Below are 19,450 nucleotides of genomic sequence, written 5' to 3'. Positions count from 1 at the left end.
ATTACCATGTTTGGTTTCAGAGCCCTTCCGATCCTCTCTGCATGTAGGAATTGATTGTCAAATATTTTAGAGTGCTTTTATTTTTCTGCTTTTTAACTTGAATGTTACACAAAACTAAGATGTTGCTCTTTTCCTTAAGAGGTTACTTCTAAAAATAACTTGAGATTGATCTGAGATTGTTCATCTTTAAATGCCAGAAGTGAAACTTGGACTTTCAGGGTGTCTTTCTATTCAGAGGCCTTTTGGGAAAAGAAATGAAAAAATAAGTACTATCGAGGTTTCAGGACTGCATTTTTTACAAAGGACAAATGGATGTAAAAGTAGTATCTACCACATTTTATTTAGTCCCTTACTGTTCTCGTGGTAAAATTACAACAGTTATGGATCAGGATATAGAATGTACCTTGATTCTGACTGAGATGATAATATTGCATGTCAGTTTAGGGTGAGATGTATCTCTCAGCTGAAATTGAGAAGAACTTCCAGTATGCAATGTGACCTTACTTAGGACATCTTGCATCCTTACTTAGCTGACTTCTGCCTGAACATGGGGATAATGCGTCAGCTACCCTAGAGCATATCTTGTTTATAGCAACTACTAGTGGTCAGGACTTTGAAATGTATCTTCTGTGAACCACTTACTAGAGAAGATGGTGTCCCCGTGTGCTTTGATAGGAGTCCTGGTTCGTAGTGATGGATCATGTGCTTGTTCTCAAATCATGAAGCTTTCTGTAGTGCCTGATTGCTTCTCTTAACTCTCTTGTTCTATTTCTCTTCTGGTTTGGTCTTATTTGGCTAAAAGCTCTGTAGCTTGGTATGATAGAGGCAAGAGGCCTGCAAACTTTCTGAGGTTTTAATAGTAAAAAATTACTATTTTATCAATAGTAAATTTATGTTTGTATATCACTGTATTAGAGTAGTATCCCAATAAATGGGAGGACCATTTCTTGCCTCTTGACCTTCAAAGAGAAGTCAGGTGGAGAGCCCAAAATTGTTACCAGAAGGCGTTGGTATGTTTTGACTCAAGCCTTGATTAATGAGCAAATAGTTACTGTGGTATAAAGCCTTTCCAATGACAAAATGTTTTGGGCATGAGGCAGGGATACAGATGGGCCAGAAGTCCCATGTTAATATCAAGCACTAGTGTACTGCAGAAAGCAGTGGGAGCAGAGAGATCGAGGGGTACGTTGACATGCAGTTTAGAATTTTAGGATAATTTTTAGAATTTAGAAAAAAGCTAACACATTTCAGCAGATGCATCTGTTGGTTTCTGTTTCCTTGGTTAAATGCCTTAGTTTAGGATATAATTCTCAACTTTATTGTGCTTCAGTTTTTCATTGCTCTTTCACAGGGCTTTGGATTAGCCTCAGATTACATAATTTATGAGTTACCAGCTCTTTCATACTCTTTTGTGGGTGATCACATTACAGAATTAATAAGAGATGAAATATTAAACTTTTCTGGGCATTCGGAATGGATGCCAATACAAGAACCCCTCAACTGAAAATCAAGACGTTTAAAAAATAGACCTTTAATAAAATTAGTTCTCAAAGTTGATCAATATGCTGTTCTTAAGAATTAATGATTACTTTTTCAGTGCTCACAACAGTTTGCAAGTTCACATTTGGCTGATTCTCAACATAAACAATGCCTATTCATAGTTTCGGTATGCAAACTGAAGATGCACAAAGTATTTGCAAGTTTCTGTGGTAGATTGTCACAATTCTGACAGACTTCACTGAGAACCCAAATTGCTTCTGGAAGGCTGAGGCCATTAGCAAGGAAAATGAGCCAGTTGTTTTCTTGATCATGGCCGTCTTCTAGAGCTGCACAAAAGCTGCTTAATTTTCTGTGCAGCCTCTTGACTAATACCAGCTTAGTAGCTGAGAGGATTTGATTAGTTACCAGCAGCTGCACACTAGTAGTAAATAATTGTAATGTCAATTAATCAAGATGTTTGGTAGGTCAGTTGTGGAACCTGACTGAGTTTTGTTGAATGTGTATTCTTTGGTTAGGTTAAGACAACTTGAATTTAAAAAGGATGTTGAAGTGATTCTAAAAAAAATGTTGCATTTCTTTGAATTGCACTTTCCCTTACTCTGCCTGGCTTGTTTTTCCTCCCTACCTTGCTAGCAAGAAGTCCATCCCAAGAAGGTTCACTACCAGCTTGCTCTTGCAATGTTACTCAGAGCGTAGAGTGTGATTTTTGTGGCATCAGAGCCCATCAGCAATTTATTTAGGCTTGTGTTCCAATTTGGGCCATGGCATATTTCCAATACTTGATCAGACATCCATGGTCCACCAGTTCTCTGGAACTGGAAAAGCAATACCGGTGGTTTGTCTACCCCCTTCTTCTGCAGCTGTTCTCAGGTAACTACACGGTTGTGTTTGTCTAATTTGTTTCTTTAATATTCTTCAGCTTTACATTCCAAAATGTAATATTTCAGGGTTGCATTTTGTGTGTACTAAACATTTTTTGTGTGTACTTGCTTGTTTGTACCTTTTAAACCAAATCTATAAATAGAAAGGATTTAAAAAAAGAAGACGATTTAAAAGTATCAAGTAATTTAGAAAACAAGCGAAGCAGCCCATGCTTTAATTCAATGGTAATTGAAATTAGAAATAGCTTTTTTTAGGTTTGGCTCTTGAGTGGTGGGGTTATAGTACTGTCCTGTTGGGATTATGCGTCTGAATCTTAGAACAGTTGCTTTGTCTGAGCCTGGTGTATGGGAAAAACAATACCTCACATAGAATACTGTGCTTTTCCTGAATGGCTATTTCACACTTGACACAGGACTCTGTTCCGCTGCTCTTGCACTGGTTCGTAATTTGTAGGACTCTCTCAAGGTCTTATATTGGTAGAGAATGTGGAAATAACACTTGCAAGAAATACTTGAAAATAATGGGTACTGATAGGAGGGTGGAAAAGGGATCTTTGGGCTGTGTATGGGTCAACAGCTAGGGAAAGTAGGGATGGAGGCAACGTAACCCGATAGTGAGTTGCTTTCCAAGGCCCACAATATTCTTGAAAGCTTTTACGTTAAATGAAATAAAATTTTTTGAGAGTATTTGTGATAAAACCAAATCGGCCTGAGGTGTGGAATGTGGGGAGGGAATACTTGAACAATTTTGGAACGAGAGCTGAATTGCAGTGAAAACATGGGCCTTCTCCCTCGTTCCCCTTTCCTGTGTGAAATGCTTCTGTGGAGCTGCTTCCTATACCCCCAGACCCTAAACCAAAGTAGCTTTTTGCTAAGCTCTCTCCCTGTGTGGTTGTGAACAGACTCCAGTTAGCAGAATTTTGGGGCTTGAGAGGAATTAGGTTAAACAGTATCTCATCAGATAGCTCGAGACCATTGTTCCTGCTGCTGACCACTTCAGTGAAGCTGAAAGGAAGTGCGTTTGTTAGTCTATTATGCTGTTGTCAATGAAAATTGCTATTTATGCCATCTTGGTTTCTGGGGAAGATAACTAGTACTTTATTTTGATACTTGACTGTTCCAGTATGAACACATAATGGGTGCTGCTTTTGTCAAGAGCTTGGAAATAGTTACCCATTGTTCTGTTTATTCTTTAGCTGCTTAAATTATTTAGGAGCTTCAGAACAATGTCTTAATTGCAATAGGCTTATGAAGTGCTTAAATACAAAATTCTCATGTATACTTTGTTACAATTTTTTATTTCAAAATTGATTCAAGTGGTGCTAAGTATTTCTGTGCTGTGTGTACAGGCAAATACTGAGTTAAAAAGCATAAAATATAAGTGGATGCAGTCCTACTTCTTGAGTATATAGTGCATCCTTCTGGGTCAGATCTACGTGAGACAAACAGCGCAAAGGTGAGAACGTGTGGAATGCATGGTCCTTTTAAAAAGTACATTAATTGATCCAAAATAGTCTGCTTTCCACTGCTAAATAAGTTATTCAGTGTTTCCAAATATGAAAAATCTCCGTTGCAGTGTTCGTCATATACATCAAGATTTTTTTGATAGTGTCTTCACAGACCTGTCTTGAAATGAGATGTGATCTTATTTGGCAGAATGAAGATCTACAGTTAGTATTTACAATTTTGCTTAACAAGCACAGCTGTAGGGCTTTTCACTGCTATGAAAGATTGGCAGTACTTCCGAAGGGTGAATTCAGCCATCTGAAAACTGATAGAACTCTGTATCCTCAGAGTTAAGAGAACAGGAAAATTGGTATCTTGGATGAACAGAGTCGCATATCCCAAAACGAGTATGTTTACTGAATGTTGGTGTTGACTGAGATTTTTTTTTTTTTCCTCTTGTATTGTGCTGTCCATTTTGTCACAAACCAGTTAATTATGATTTGGGTCAGCTTTGGGAATTTTGAAGGTCTCTTTTTCCAGGGTCAGTCTTTAATCAGATGCTGGTGAATTCAGCAGATAGCTCTTTTAATTTCCAAAAATTAGTACTGTAATTCTTGAAGCTGACTGTGTCCTGGGAGGTTAGTCCAGCCTCCTCGCAGCTTATGGGGGCACATTTCTCTGCATATCACATTGTAATCAAAAGGATGGGAGTACAAGAGAAAGACCACTAGAAGATGGCAGGACAGGTAAGGAAGGAAGGTTGTAAATACAACCTGAAAGTTTAATGTTATAATTATTATAAAAGCACAGAGTTCAAAGTCTGTTCTCTCTATTCTGTGAAGCCAGTCTCGGAAAGCTGGAAGCTGTCAGTGTGCTGTCCATTGATGCGGATCTCCTTGTCAGTCCTTTTTGGACTCCTAGAGTCAGCTGCAGCTGGGAACTCAGGAATGGTTTTGTCAAAGTTCTCCATCTTGATCTGATATTTACCTTTGGCATTGCGGGCTAGCACGGAGGCGAAGCGATGGTGCAGCATGATCTCTGATGGGAGGTAGGATGTTCTCCTTTGACATGTTTCTCCTGTGCCCTCCTGCACAGCTGACAGAAAGATGACCAGCTCAAAATGGTGAGCAGCTTCTCTTTGGAGGAGAGCAGCCAGGGGGCTGCAGGGAGTGATTAAGTGGTAGTAGGTCAGTGGAAAGATGAAAAAAGGACACTCATCCAAAGTAACGCTGTCTAGGTGGAAGTCAATGCTAGTCTGGTGCAGCTGCCCATTTTCTTGTTCTTGGTAAAGTATAGCAGAAATCTGGACACTCGTCAGTGGGCTGGAGCGTGTGTTGGCCACCTGGAACATGAGGTATGGTTTCCCCTCAGTGTATGTCACGATGGCAGAGTGGCTGAAGTGGATGGAGAATGCCCGGTTCTTTGGTCGGGCAATCTTTGCCACAAAAGCACCTGCATCATGGAAAAGAACAAACTGAATATGAGCACCGTGCCTGGGCTGGTTCCCTGCAGCCTCCGAGCTCTGTGAAACTGTCCCAAGGAACAGGCAGGCTTGGAGACATGGTCTGGCCAGCCTTATCCTGCATGTTTGAAAACTGCTAGGCTAGCATCACACTAACCCACTGTTGTTTAAGTATGGCTTTCCTAAAAGGCTTCTTATTTAAACTATGTTCACATCATAATACCTGGAGAATGAACTGTAGCTGTAGGAAGGAGCACCGTTAGCTTGTTCCGATTTACTGTAATTGGTAATAGTAATCTTGGTGTGCCACCACTGGAGAAGCTCTTTCTTAATTCACAGTAAACTAACCTGTGTATTTCTGAAGTCTTTTGAAATATTTTTAAACCTGAAAGTTATTTAAAATAACTTAAAATAGCTGTGATACTGTCAAAATGTTCATTATGTCAGGTATGGAAGAATACTTAAACACTGACTTAAAGATCAACAGAAATATCTCAGCTAGACAAAAGTGAATCTTAAAATAAAAAAAAAATTATTTTAAATATTTTAATTCCATGGGGAAAAAACCTGGAGAGAATGGTTTAAGAAATGTGATTGAGTGTGATAAGTGGAGATCTGCTACAGGTATTGTCCAGTGAACAGTGGAACTCTCGAGTCCAAATCTTGATACCACCTAATTTACATCATGTGTTACTGAAGAGTGTTCAACTTTTACCACTACATTGCTGAAATCTTGTCATCCTTGTAGTGAATGCCTTAATTATTCTTTCAGGTGTCGGTATGATCACTATTTATTTCTAGCTCTGTTTCTTAAATCTAATTGTTACACCTATTCGTTTAAAGATTAAATATGAAGGATTACCTGTGATGAAGGCTTCCAGCATGAGCCCCAGGACCATCTGTATTGCAAGCAGTGCAATAGCACTGGGACAGTCCCCGCTTGGGAACATGGTGCCGTAACCAATTGTGAGTTGTGTCTCCAGTGAGAAGGAGAAGGCAGCTGTAAAACTGGTGATGTACTTGACACATATAGTGTGGTTGTCGGGTGGAGCGTCATGGTCCAGCTCCAGGTCCCCATTCATCTCAGCCAGCAAATACCAAAGCACTGCAAAGACTAGCCAGTGAATGACAAAAGAAGCAGAAAAGACAAGCATCATCCATCTCCAGCGCATGTCCATTAATATTCCCCAAGCATCTCGGAGGTATGCCAGACCTTTGCCCTGGGCACCATCCATCTGGAGTGTGCTGTGCCCGTCCTTGGTCACCATCCTCAGGTATCTTTGGGTCAGGAGGGGAGCACTGGATTTGGTGTTATTGCTCTCTATCATATCTGTTGTCATCTTCTAGAAAAGAGGAAAAAAAGGAGAAAACTGTGATATGGTGGAGCATATTTGTATTTTGCCTAACATTCACAGTTTTTGACACATCAGCAGGGGTTGAAATACAGCAGCCAACAAAGCAGGGCTTATACATTGCAATCCAGAGAAGATTAAGTCAGGAGCCTGGAGAGGAATTTACCACTGTTTGTGGTAATACTTGGCTAAAAAAGATTAACTTTAAAAATCTGAGTACTGCTCAAATTTTCCCTGCTTAGTTGTTTAAATATAACTTTCATACTTTACCTTCCTAAATTTACATCTGAGTCGCGTGCTTAATTCTTTATGGGTGAGTGGGATGGGATTAAGCATAATGTATCTGAAAAAGCCTGGATTTTGGCTGATGATATCAGCTTTTGTAACTTCTTTTGGCAGAGCGTAATAGTTTACCGATACCGTTATGAATACTACTCACAGTAGTACTATGGAAATAGTATTTATTTTATTATTTCTCTGACATGTTTATGCATTTTAGGGGAATGCTGTAGTTTACCTAGCAGCCCTTTGAGAGTTCCCTAGCTCAGGAAATGATGATCGTCGGCACCCACCATGTCCAGATAAGCAGAATTACAGTATTCAGGACACAGCTGCTTCTGGGAGTCTGAGGCTGTTTATGTAAGGATCAGGTAAAAAGTGGGCAGGAGACCAGTGCTGAAAATGTGCCATGACATAATTTGAAGTCTGCTCTGCCTAAGCAGTGTGGTTGTTACTAGTGAGCAAATCAGAAAATGTGGGAGTTGGGAGGCAAAGGCTGAGTTGCAGATGTGGGAAGCAAAATGGGTACTTGTAGATATTTGATGTGTTAGGCTCCCGTGTTTACTCTGAAACCTCAAAACTTGCCAAACTTGTCAGAGATGCTGAGTGTCTTTTGAAATGACACTGGTCGCTCAAGTCCATAAATTTTATAAATACTGAATGTTTAAAGTTCACCTGGTACAGATTACATATGGGTTCATGTAAATTAGGCACTTCATAATGTGCACATCCTACTTAAAGCTGTGAAGAAGCTCGTTTGTAGAACAGAGGATTTAAAGAATACATGTAAATTCTGCAAACCATAATTATCCCTGGTATATTTAGTTGGTTTCTTACCAATTTTGACCCTTCTCTGAATTACGACTCTTTCAGCGTATAACACAAGTGTATATAACACAGGCTAGAGGAAATGGATTCCCCCCCCCCAAGAGTGCCGTCTTAGTTTTATCTTGAAACGCATTAGTTCTAAGGATCCTGAACTCAGAATGGATTTATGAAAAGTAAAAGTCTTTCTTACTGTCTTTGGTCCTGAAGCCAGCAGTTTTCATGACTGTTTACTTGATACCAGGCTTTAATATTTAACAGAACATTTGCTTATTCTTGTGCTTTGAGAATTCACATCACTGTGTATGTTTAGATAAATTTTCATCTTTCTTTCTCTTTGTAGGTTCTCAGAACCTACAGCTATTTCTTCTACCCATGCTATAATCAAAGGAGATAGAGTAGATGATAGCCTGAGTGGAATTTGGTGTTCTTCCCCTCATTTTTATTTTCCAACTCACATCTCCTAGAAGGGGTATTTTGAAACCACTCCCTGTGCCAAAGAATTCGGTGGGTTTACTGAGATTCTCCTGGTCAATAGTATCAGCCTGCTTTTCTTGGGGGAGTCTGATCATAGTCCATTCAATTTACAGCATGACCCCCGCCTTCATCTGAACTTGATCTTTGATCTACTATACAATTCTCTAAATGAAAATTTTCAGTCTGCACTGTTACAGAATTTACGGTCACCTGAATACAACTTTAAATGCTTCAGGAACCAGATGATTAGTCACTTGTCTGTAGAGCAGGGGTTTGTGCTAAGATTTAGAAGAGCCCTCCTGGTTAACTTGAAGGAGCTGGAAAATGGGCATCTCTGAATGGGAAGAGTGATGGGGACTGTGATCAGAATGAACTGTGGTCAGCGTCTTGGTTTTTATCATCTTAGAAAAAGCACTACACACAAGCAGAGGAGACACTAGCAGAACAGAATGCCTCTAGGTGTCAACATAGCTCCTTTTTGAAAAAAAAAAAAAAACCCACAACAAAACAAACAACCCCTCCACCCCCCAACCAGTTTTTGTGTAAATTCTCATAGGACTTTGAGGGCAGCATCTGCTTCATAGCCTCCAAGTAGTTTGGGTTTGCAAATTAACTTATAGTGAGAGAAAGAATCTGATGCTGACCAGTGACAGAAGCTTTTTCTACTGTGTTGCATCCATTAAGAGAAAAAGGGAAAACATACTTAATGTGGTATGCTTTTCTTGGCTACACTTCAGATGTTTCACACATCAGTGCTAAGGTAGCATGCTCGAGCACCAAAAACTCGGAGCAAGATATTATCAGCATTTCAGGGTGTCAATTTTGTGAATAAGGAGCTTTCTAGGTGGTGATTAATGTTGTCTTAAACCTCTGAAAAAATGTAGTCAGTGTTGTCAGGTTGTTTGGGATCTTTTCTGTGGAGGAGGGTCCATTGCTGATGGATCCTTGAAGGTACTTGAGAAAGAGAACCTCCATTATCCCCCACAGCACATTGCACAGCAGTCCTCTCTTCTCCTTGAGACTCCCAGCAGGGCAATCAACCTGCTGAGGTTAACCAGGTTACTGTTCTGGTCTTGTTTGATACAGGTCTCTGGTTTTCCTCGTTTAGCACTGTTTAAAATATTAGGCATTTAATTTGATGGCAGTGATAGCATTGAGAGTGTGGGTTTTTTGGTAAAGGTATTGAAGAGCCCCAAGTCTCAGCTTTTTGGGGGTGGGAAAAATGGGTAAGAAACTGCAGATAGGCTCTGAGAGCAGTGCAGTTGGTTTAGAATGAGAGGTGAAAGAACAACTGCCCTGTGAGAGAGTTTACTTGGGCCGGAGGATCAGTCCTCTGTATTCTCACAAGCAGAGTCAGCTTGAGTAGGTGTGATTTTGAATTTAAAAATAATTATTGTCTTCTGTCTATTTCTTTGCTTGCCTGCTGTAGGAAAAAATACAAATAACCTTTTTTCCTTGTTAGTGAGAAAATAATGAAGTTGTAAAGTACAATTTGGACCTGATCTGATCCCCTGCCCAGCATGGTCCTTGATTGTCCCCGCATTAATCCCAGTTTCAAACAGTGTACGGGTTAGGGAAGACATTCGACTTTGACTTGAAAAGAAAACCTCTGCTTTGTGGAATTGAGGAATACTGCTCTCCACTGCTAAATGCATACCATGTTTCTAATCTGGATTTGTCTACTGTGATCGCTTAACCTTTTTGTTAGCTGTGTGTCTGATTTTGCTTTTCCTGGTTCCTGACTCGTGGAGCTGTTGTGAAACTGTTGTAGCTTTCGGGTATTCCTTTTCTTCCATCTCCCTGCTGACAGCCCTTGACTGGAAAGACAAGAAATGTCAGAAATGACTTCTCCTAAACCTCTTCTGGCATGTTGGTCAGTCTTTTATCTTGCATTCTGTGTCTAGTCTTTCCTGTTTCCAGTCTATGAAAACTCAGATGGTTATCACCAACTCTAGCATGCACGTAAGTTCTTAACTTTTTATAAATCTCTTTATCATCATTGTCCTGCATTCTGGCTTCTTTCTTCCATACACTCTTCTAAGCCAGGGCAGGGTGAGTACTACCTTTCTAAATCCAAGTGACGGTTTCCCTTCTCCTAGCAGCTGGACAGGTTGTCAACTGAGCTGGCTCGCTAATGATTTATGTGTTGTGAAACCTTGCCTTGCAGCTCTGGGATATTGCTTGCATTTCTGAAATTCATGATACGGCACATTGATCTCCCACACTTTGCCATTCTGATGGAGATCTTCCTCCTTGTGTTGCAACAGTTCCGTATTACGTTGCTGCTTCATGCCATCATATTGCTTTCCTCCTCTTTCCTCTTGCTTAGCCTTTCTCCTGACAGGAGAAGCTCAGCTGTTAAGACTCTGGGAGGATTGCAGTGGCGCTCACTTGCAGCAGTGTCTTCATTTTTTGTGTGTATGTGTGTGTTTGTCCTGGTTTGAGGGTTTTTTGTTTTGCCTTCTCAGCTGAAGGCATTTGAAGTGACACTTCCAGCCTGTTTTCCAGTAATACACCTGGAACCTTTTTTAGGAGCCTGAATGCCCCTCTGTGGAGCTGTGGTCAGGGGAGACTTCTGCAGCACTGCCCTACATGCCCGGTTTCTGCGCTTATCAAAAACTGTTCTTATTGACCTTGGAAGGGATTTGAGGCAGTTTACAGTGCACTGCTTCATTGTGTCATCAAAATAGTCACGGGAACCTGCTGTTTGCTGGGAGTAACTGCAAGAACAGCTTACGGCGGGAGCATAACTCGAAGGTCTATTAGAATCCGGTTGGTGCTGGCACGCCCTCCTGGGAATGTGTATGTTCCCTCCTTATTTGAGTTGAGCCACATAATCTTGAGCTGGTTTCAGAATTAAACATCACCTCTGTACTCTAAGTTGTGATGGTTCAGATGTGAGGCTGCTTCTGTGCTTTGCAACAAGAACAAACTTAAGTTTTATCTTTTTTTGAAAGGCATTTTCATGCTATTAAAATCTCGATATTGTTATGTTTAGATTGAATGGCAGACCTTTAGGTGCTCTGCCGTTAATATTAGGAAATGAAGGGGTTTTCCTTAGTATTGATGATATGGCTTCATCTTAACTTACATTGGGGCAATCTTAGAAATATGGGAAATACTTCAGTTAGAATAACTGCTTTGGTTGAAAGCTTATGCTACCATTGTTAGTAAGATGATAGTTAAATTTTCAAACATGTTTGTCCTTTAGGATTAGAGCTAATGCCTCGCTGGCATGAATAGGAGCGGTTTGTGACAAAACTGTTTTTGTCCAAGCAGTCTGCAGAATTACGATAACAGTTTTCGGGTCTTGTAACATATATCACTAAACATTATAAAAATGAGAACTTTAATTTGATGGGTGTAAGTCATACCGTTCAGAGCAAGTGCCACAAAGTATAGGATGTGAGAGCTCCTACTTGTAACCTTCTGCGACAGTTTACTACAAAATGCACTTAAAAAAACCAAACCAAACCCGCTCCCCTCCAAATTTTGGTAAAATGGCAGAGTATATATATATATTTTTTTTACAGTACAGAAAACAAGTTTGGTTATATACATGGTATTTGGTAACATCTGTAATGCTCCATTTTGTGCATAAGGTATTTTCATGAGGTACAGCTTGCTGGAAATACTGAGGATCTGTATGAACCTTAATTCTTGATTATGAAGAAGCTTGCTATAATTCTTCAGGGATGGCCAACTAGATTAGCCACCTTTAGAGAAGCAGAAAAGCTTTACCAAGACTTCTGAGTCTTGTTTAAAGTTTTAAAAGATGCTAATATATATTACATCCTTATAAGGAAACTTCAAACTTAGGTATTGCTAATGGAGGAGTGAATTTACGGTGAAGAGGAAGGGTTTTATCTGATATAAGGCTGCAGTAATAGAAGTCTGTTGCCATTGATTTTTTTGTGGAAGTTGCTGTGTTTGAAGAGCAGTCCTGCCCTATGGATGCAAACTTCCCAATGGCTTGTCTGGAGTGACTGAGTTTTCTAGGGTGTTGGAGTTCCTATTCCATACCCTGTGTCTACAGTTTCCTAGCTAGCGGCGCTGGCTCACAGCGTGTCCTTAAGCATTGATTTGAAAATAACTGAAGGCATGAGGTGAAATTAGAGATGATGAAAGCAGGCTTGAAGAGGTGAATCTTGTTTCTTTAATTTGTGATGGAACCGAAGTTAAATCGGCGTTACGATGAATGCAGCAGGAGGGTGAGCATGACTATTTCATAACACTTAGCCAGGTAACCCCTGGCTTCCCTAGCTGGAGGCTTGCAAATGCTCCCTGTTTACAGAGGTTGCAGAGTCTTTCCAGCACTGCCTGTCTTAAACTCTCTGAAAAAATGTTGCATGATTACTTTGGTTTGGCTCTGTGTGCTGTTAAGACTATGGTCATCTGAGAGAGCATTTTTTTTTTTGAGGGGAAAATCAGAAACCATTTTGTTTAGGGTGGTATCTGATACAGCAAGCTTTAGAAATAAAACTCGGTGCCCCAAAACCAACTTTGATTTCTTTGATTGAAGAATGACAGAACAATTTCTAATTGTACGGTAAGAGAAAGAAAAAAAATAAAGATTGTTTTGTTTACTTACCGGTCTTCAAAGGGGTTGTGTGCAGGAGAAGGGAATACCTGGGTTCCAGGAGAGGGACTGGGCTGGTCTTGTGTATTGGTCCCAGCACTGGCAAGAAACTTCCCACAAGTGGTTGGTAGAGATCTTTTTTTTTTAAAAAAAAAAAAAAATTAAAAATGGGTTTGTGTGTCTCATTCCTGTGTTTATAGTGCTGGGGGTGGGTTAGTTTTCATCTGAAGCTTATTTGATTGGTCATTTGCCTGCAGGGGGGCTGGTTATCTCTGATCATGTGGAAAAGAATGCTGGTTTGTTAGGAGCATTTCTTTACCCAACACAAACCCTTAGCAGCCAAGGAGAAATCCTGAAACACTTAGTTGGAGAAGGAGTGCCGTCCTCCTCACCTTCTTAATCAAGGCAACTTTTTAGGTTTGTATAATCTTAAACTTCTATGTGAAAGTTGAAAAGGTCAAAATTGCCCTGCAATAGCTGAATGGAAAAAGTTCCTGACTGCTGCTGAAAAACACACACTGTTCTCCCATGCTTTTTCCCTAACCACTGTCAACCACTGTTTGTTTAGGTGAAAAGAAACTCTTGTGTCTCACTGCTGCTTGTCTGGTGCCACTTCTTCCTCTTCTCATGGGGTCCCAAACTCCTGTGTGCTGGTGTTAACAGGACGGTGGGCTGCGGCTAATGGTGCAGCCTACTGTCTCTGGCGGGTGTTGCTGAACTGTGGCTTAATGCTGGTCAGAAGACGTAGATCTGGCCACTTCTCTTCCATCCCTGCATTGCTCCTTTGTGAAAACATGGAATTAGTCACAGGATTTTACTAAAGCCTAGGAATGAAATAATGCAGATTAGGTGGGTTGCTGCTTCCATGCAGGAAACAAAACCACTTTCATTTAAGCTGTTTTCTCTCCCCATTATCAAATAAGAAGAGTTATTTTGGGAAGATGTTTTAGCTGAGTGACCACGCAGAGTGGCCAGCATGCTGCATGACTGAACCAAACTCTGAGGACAGCTTTGTCATGCAATAGTATTTCATGCTTCTTTTTCCCTTGGTGAGCTGCTGATGTGAGGGCTTTGATCGAACGTCACATGTAAGAGGATCTGAGAAACAAAGGCTGTGGTTGTTTGCAGTAAAACGACTGAAGGCCTGCTGGGAAAATTATTAATGTAGACTTTTCTGCTTAAGGAACAAAATCCTCCCTATTTTTTTTTCTTTAACCTTCCCCCCAACCCTAAATTGCGAAACATTAATTCTTTGCTTCATCAGTACGGAACATTTTAATACATGTTCAGGCACAGCACCGAAAAGTGATAGGCATAGTGCGACCTTCAGAACCAGGGCAAATAATGTAGTGCAAGGGGACTCTCACTGCTGTGGCAAGCCTGTAGGACAATGTGACTTGCCCTTCACCCTTCCCGCTATACCCCAGCAAAGCTGAACACATACTCTAGACAGCCTCTTTCATTCATAAACAGGATTTTTTTTTTCCCCATGAGCAGTATTTTCTTACAGACTCTATTTTGTACTGTAGAGAGTGCACGGTGTCTGGTCATAGGTTTTCTAATCTGATCCAACCGAATGGATTGAAAAATCTAACACTTGTATAGCAGATGAAATAGCTGCAGTACATGATTTCCAGGTGTGTGTTATGGAATGAAACTCTCCTGTTAATTCCTCTGAATTTACTGGTTTACCCATAGTCATGACAGTGGATAACAGTCAATTCAGAAAAAAAGATACAGTGAGATTTGAGTAGTATCTCAGTAGCGATAGTAGAGTTTTTGAGACCTACTGTTGAGATGGAGATTTTATGGAGAGCTAGAAATGGGCACCAGAACTTCTCATCTGTCACTGACGTTGCTTCCAAGTGAGTCTCTTCATGGTGTGTGTATTCCTGTAGTGTCCCTAGCATGGCAAATACTGTTCTGGTGAGAAAGTAGTACTTCTTTAGAAACATCATCCGAGGGCTATTTGCTTTATTCTTCTGTAGTGTGCTACAAAATTATCCTGTGTAATAAGCTATAATGTTAAACATCTAGGCAAAGTTACTTGAATTCCTCTAAAAACACTTTTTATCTGTTTCTTGAGGAGGTGTGTAGCACGCAGCACAAAGAGCAAATCAAAGCACTTAATAGGCTGTGCTGTGTTGTCCTCTCTTCAGAGGAAAGAGTATTGCTGTCAGCCACCACTTTCCTGTTTGTTCTCTCCAAAGAGTGAGCATGTCGTAGGAAACACGGACTGGCAGCATGGAGGACAGGAGGGGTTTGCCATTCTGTTGGGAAGTCCTTTTCATAAACATGTTGCCACAGGGCTGCATCCCAAAATCCCAGTCTTGTTCTCGCAGTTAGTCTCCCTTCAGCTGGGTGGTGGACAGCTGTGGGCTTTTTTGGCTGGATAGCACTAGGCTCTATCTGAAGTTTTCTGTAAACACCATTGCTGGCTTTGTGACAGGCTTGAACAGAGGTGCCCTTTTACTGCTCCTTCTCTTCAGGAAGTCCAGTCAATTAGTCCGAGGCAAAACCGTAGATTGCATTTTAGTTTTTTTCATCCTTAAAACGTTGCCAAATACTGACTCTGACCTAAATCATTTCAGCTGAAATGAGTGTTCTCCAGTCCAGGAACAGTTTGCAAAGACAATGTGCTAGGACTTTGGAAGTTTGAAAGTTATGTATAAATTTGTGTTTTAAAGAATGAGTTTCTTGGCCCGTCCATTTAAGCTCAAGATCATCTAATGGCAGATGTATTTTGACACATACCTTGCTGTCTTTGCATTTTGCTCACCGTGCTGTCCTAGTATCAGAAAACCTATGTATGTTGTCATATACTGCATTTTCTCCTTTAATTCCACTGAAGCAAGGCGTCAGAGTCCTCTGAGTGCTGCTGCAGTTGGAAAAGTTTCAGAATCACAGGAGATACCATCCTCAGATGAATATAATACTGCTTATAATAGATTCTTTTTCTTGTTTCTTAGATTTCTAATGCTCTAGAATTTAAAATCAGAGGAGTGGCAGGGTCCCACTTGTGTCTGGGGTGTTTTGTCACTTCTGCAGAGATGTGTGTTTCAAACCCCACATCAGCAAATGGGGTTCAGAATATAAAACCTCACTTTGGTTGTTCAGGTTTTGGGAGCAAAACCAGCTGTGTTCAGGACTAAGAAAACCTGAGTTACCTTGTGTATATGCCTCAGCCTGCAGAGGGCTGAGGACATTGAGATGTTTGGTGACAAAGCAGACTTCACTATGTTCTTTAGGGAACTTTTTTCCCCCAAATGTTTTTGGAAGAGCAGAACAGTGCCTGTGAGCTGAGAGTTTGCCAGTGTTAAAGGGCAGTCTCTAGAATCCTGGCTGAGCTTAGTAACAATGGAAAGAAATAATATATTTTTTCCTTAATTCCTAGGGTCTGGAATCTCTCCAATTAATGTTACTGAAGGAGCATCAGTTAATAGCTGTGAATTTTGATGAAAAGAATAAATACGTCTCAAAAAATAATATTTTTCTAGTCTCAAAATAGCAAATTGAGTAACTTTTTTCTGTCCAGAGCTTTTAGTGAGGAGTGAGTATCTGATGCTGCAAAAAAAAAATACACTTCGTTTTTCTTACAGCATTTTAAAAATCAGCTCAGAAAGAACAGAGGCATATTCCTTATCATCTGGGACTTAGGCTCATCTGGTCTGTTGGATTGCACCGCTCTCCTGGGTCACTATCGCTGGTGTGTTTTACTTGCAGCTGACTTGGCTCTGCAGCTCTGTCTCCTACTTTTCTGCTATGCAGAGCCCATCCAAGGAGCAGTACTGAGAGGCTTCCCTGCACTTACCATTACATTCTTCTACGTGACATTTTTCAGGCATCTAAAATGAAAAAAAAAAAAGTCTATACTTCCCAGGCAAAGATACTTTGTCTGGCTTGTTGCCTGACTTTATTTTCTGAGAAGCATGGGAACAGTGTGATTGCCCTTCATCAGCAAAGGTTTATCCATTCCAGATAAGTAAATTTGCCAGCTTTTCACCTACTAGTTGAAGGAATTTGAGTGTCTCCAGAAACTTTGTTTTATTCAGAGCCAGCATCACCAGAGACTTCCTAAAATAGTTTTTAAATTTTTGTTCTCAAAGCCTGGCAAGTCTTCATATAGCTCTTTATGTAGAAACAGCACCAGAGGAGGGTACTCCAGTTACCTTTCTGAGGGCCTCAGGTAGTCATCGGGGTAGAACTCTTCTTGCGTCTTAAACACTGGTGTGTCTCCTGCCTCTCTGCCTACTTGATAGGTCAAGGGCCCTGCCAGTTTGAAAACTGTGGTAGGAACTTGTTCCTGTGAGAGTGGAAGAAGGATTTCCTGTGGACCTGGAGCATGGGAAACTGGAAACATCTTGGATTTTGTATGCTGGATTGAATTCCACCTGTACTCTCTCATTGTAGTCCCTTCCTCTAACAATACACTGTGGAAAATTTTGAGCTGGAGAAAAAATGCGTTTTCTTCCAGTGTTTTGCAAAGGGATTTTTCTCCCAAGATATATGTGAAGTCCAATGACGCTGTGTGTTTCCTGTCTTCAGAGCACAGTATCTCTATGTAGGAAGAATTTGAGTTCTAACCAGAGGTTATATTTGATATAAATTTCAGATACTGTTTCCTCATTTTTCATTGACTGAAAAAGCTGCTAAATTCTTAATGTCCCTTCTCACCCTAGGAATTCTAGTGCATAGTCATGCTTGCTTCTGTTTTTCCTGCCTAAGCAAGCAGGCTTCCTTGTACCATCTTACCAAACGTCATCTTATATTTTTGCATTTTAAGACTCCAAGGAGGAAAATTAAGTATACCTTCCTCTAGTACTTGAATACTTTTTTTATTTTGGTAGGTAAGCACACAATTTCAGGTTAACGCTGGTTAATAGTATCAGTGAAGAAGGAGCATCACTGCAGTTTCTGTGAGAATTCTGGTGCTGCACAGCTAAAGAAACACGAAATCTAGAGGTCCTGAAGCTCGTACTACTGTTTATGTCAGTGGTGGTGTATGCCTGTCAGGGTGGGTCGACAGGGAAAGCAGCATGTATGTCTAGCCTGAGTTACTGTGTCTAATGTGGATTCTTTTTATAACAATAGTTACATCATCCTCTTGTGTCAGTGTTGGTCTTCATTAAGTACTGGAGGATTTTATATGTTTTATTTTAAATATAATGTAAATCAGGAACTAAAAGACTATACGATCTTCAAGCTTCTGGTAGACTCGTCCTTGAGCTTGAGCATAGTTGCTGCCAGCTCTTAATATGCTGACTGTGGCTCTCCAGAAGATGTATTCACAGGATGATGTTGACATTACTAGATTTTTCTTGTTTAATCCTTAATCCTACTTTAAATCTTCAGTCTTCCCTAAAACATTGCAAGAACACTGTACATCGTATTGGATTAAATACATAGATATTGGTTTATATAAATTTGTGTAACTTTCACAGTTTACTGTACTCCCATTTTCCTTTAGCCTGAGACTGCTCATGATGCAGCAGTTTATGCTTTCTCTCTGCACGCCTTGGCTTCTTTCCTCTTGTGCTTCCTCCTCTGTTTCCCATTTCCTGTTGTTTTCCATGTTGTAGTTTCTTGTATGCTTTGCTTTCTTTTGTTTTTCTTCTTAGTCTTTCCATCCCAAGATATGCAAGGGCGTGGAGGGATTTCCTAAATCTGCCTTTGTCATATATTTCCTTCCATGAATTTCCATTCCTCTCTTAGGTTCCTCTCACCTCTTAATTCTGGTGCATTTGTGCCTCTACAGGAGCAAAATTTCAGCCCTTCTGTTTCTAGGTTCTTAAAGGCAGGACACATTTTTTTTTTTTTTTTGCAGTGAGACCAAACTTTGAGGAAGGTGGGACAGCAACAACAGGGAGAAAGCATGAGTTTATACGCTCTGAGAGCGAGAACTGGCGCATCTTCAGGGAGGAACAAAATGGAGAAGATGATGACGGAGGCTGGCGACTGGCTGGATCACGAAGGGATGGTGAGAGGTGGCGCCCGCACAGTCCAGGTGAGAGGAGATCCAGGGAAAAATGCAGCCATGGTTATAGGGAAGGGGCAGTGGGTGAATCTGCCATGGGAAAAGCAGAGGAAATGGAAGTGGTATAAACTCTGGGACACAAATAGGTAAGGTCCATGTGGTTTTGGTCTTTAAATACTGTTTTGTCATATGTGGGGCTCTTGGTCACAGAAGGATTAGCATAAAATCATGTGTCTTTTGTTTTCTTTGTACTGTGTTCAGTACCCTCACAATATGTCAGGGTGTGCTTGTCTGTGTGTTCCAAGTGTGTATGTGCCTGGTAAAAATCAGGGCTTTTTTTAATAGTGCTGTTTCTCTGTGGCTGGAATGCTGAGGGGAGAGAAGTTACCCACCTTAGGTGGCGTATCTAAGGCTGCCGAGCAATGCTGGCACTAATCCATTCAAGTTGTTGGCCTCCTCCTCTTCAAATGTGTTTGCAATGCTGACATCCTTGTAGTTAGTTACAGGTTGTCTTGTCTCACTAAATTTCAGGCATCTGTTCGGTGTCACTCTCACTTTGGTTCACTTGCCTTCCAGCGTTGTATTTCTAGAGTTGCAGGAGAAATACAAAGCAGAGCTTGGTATTTGAGTAATATGGCTGAAATGCACATATGTATTTATCTATTCACACCCCCC

General features: G+C 40.6%; 2 protein-coding genes across 2 annotated transcripts in view; one reads left to right on the top strand and one right to left on the bottom strand.

Moving 5' to 3' along the window:
- Window positions 1-19,450, top strand: part of GIGYF2 (GRB10 interacting GYF protein 2) — a 65,266-nt gene that overhangs the window by 18,579 nt on the left and 27,237 nt on the right. The window contains exon 7 of the mRNA XM_010143130.1: window positions 18,626-18,805. Within this exon, the coding sequence (XP_010141432.1) occupies window positions 18,626-18,805 (180 nt within the window). The remainder of the gene's footprint in view (window positions 1-18,625; window positions 18,806-19,450) is intronic.
- KCNJ13 (potassium inwardly-rectifying channel, subfamily J, member 13) lies at window positions 4,657-6,629 on the bottom strand. The gene is made up of 2 exons (XM_010143129.1): window positions 6,152-6,629; window positions 4,657-5,279 (listed from the first exon to the last, which is right to left on the bottom strand). Exons 1-2 carry the CDS (start codon window positions 6,627-6,629, stop codon window positions 4,657-4,659), a joined length of 1,101 nt encoding a protein of 366 aa, XP_010141431.1.

The sequence above is a fragment of the Buceros rhinoceros genome, unplaced genomic scaffold (assembly GCF_000710305.1).
Source record: "Buceros rhinoceros silvestris isolate BGI_N320 unplaced genomic scaffold, ASM71030v1 scaffold3159, whole genome shotgun sequence".
Classification (NCBI taxonomy): domain Eukaryota; kingdom Metazoa; phylum Chordata; class Aves; order Bucerotiformes; family Bucerotidae; genus Buceros; species Buceros rhinoceros.
Note: the sequence above shows the minus strand (reverse complement) of the source record. Positions and strands in the feature narration are given on the sequence as shown.

What these genes read in the sequence shown, in the direction of transcription:
- KCNJ13 (XM_010143129.1), bottom strand. Translation starts at nt 6,629, where the DNA reads ATGACAACAGATATGATAGAGAGCAATAACACCAAATCCAGTGCTCCC. An exon ending in GCTGGAAGCCTTCATCACAG is followed by an intron (nt 5,280 to 6,151) that starts GTAATCCTTCAT and finishes TCCATGATGCAG; the next exon opens with GTGCTTTTGTGGCAAAGATT.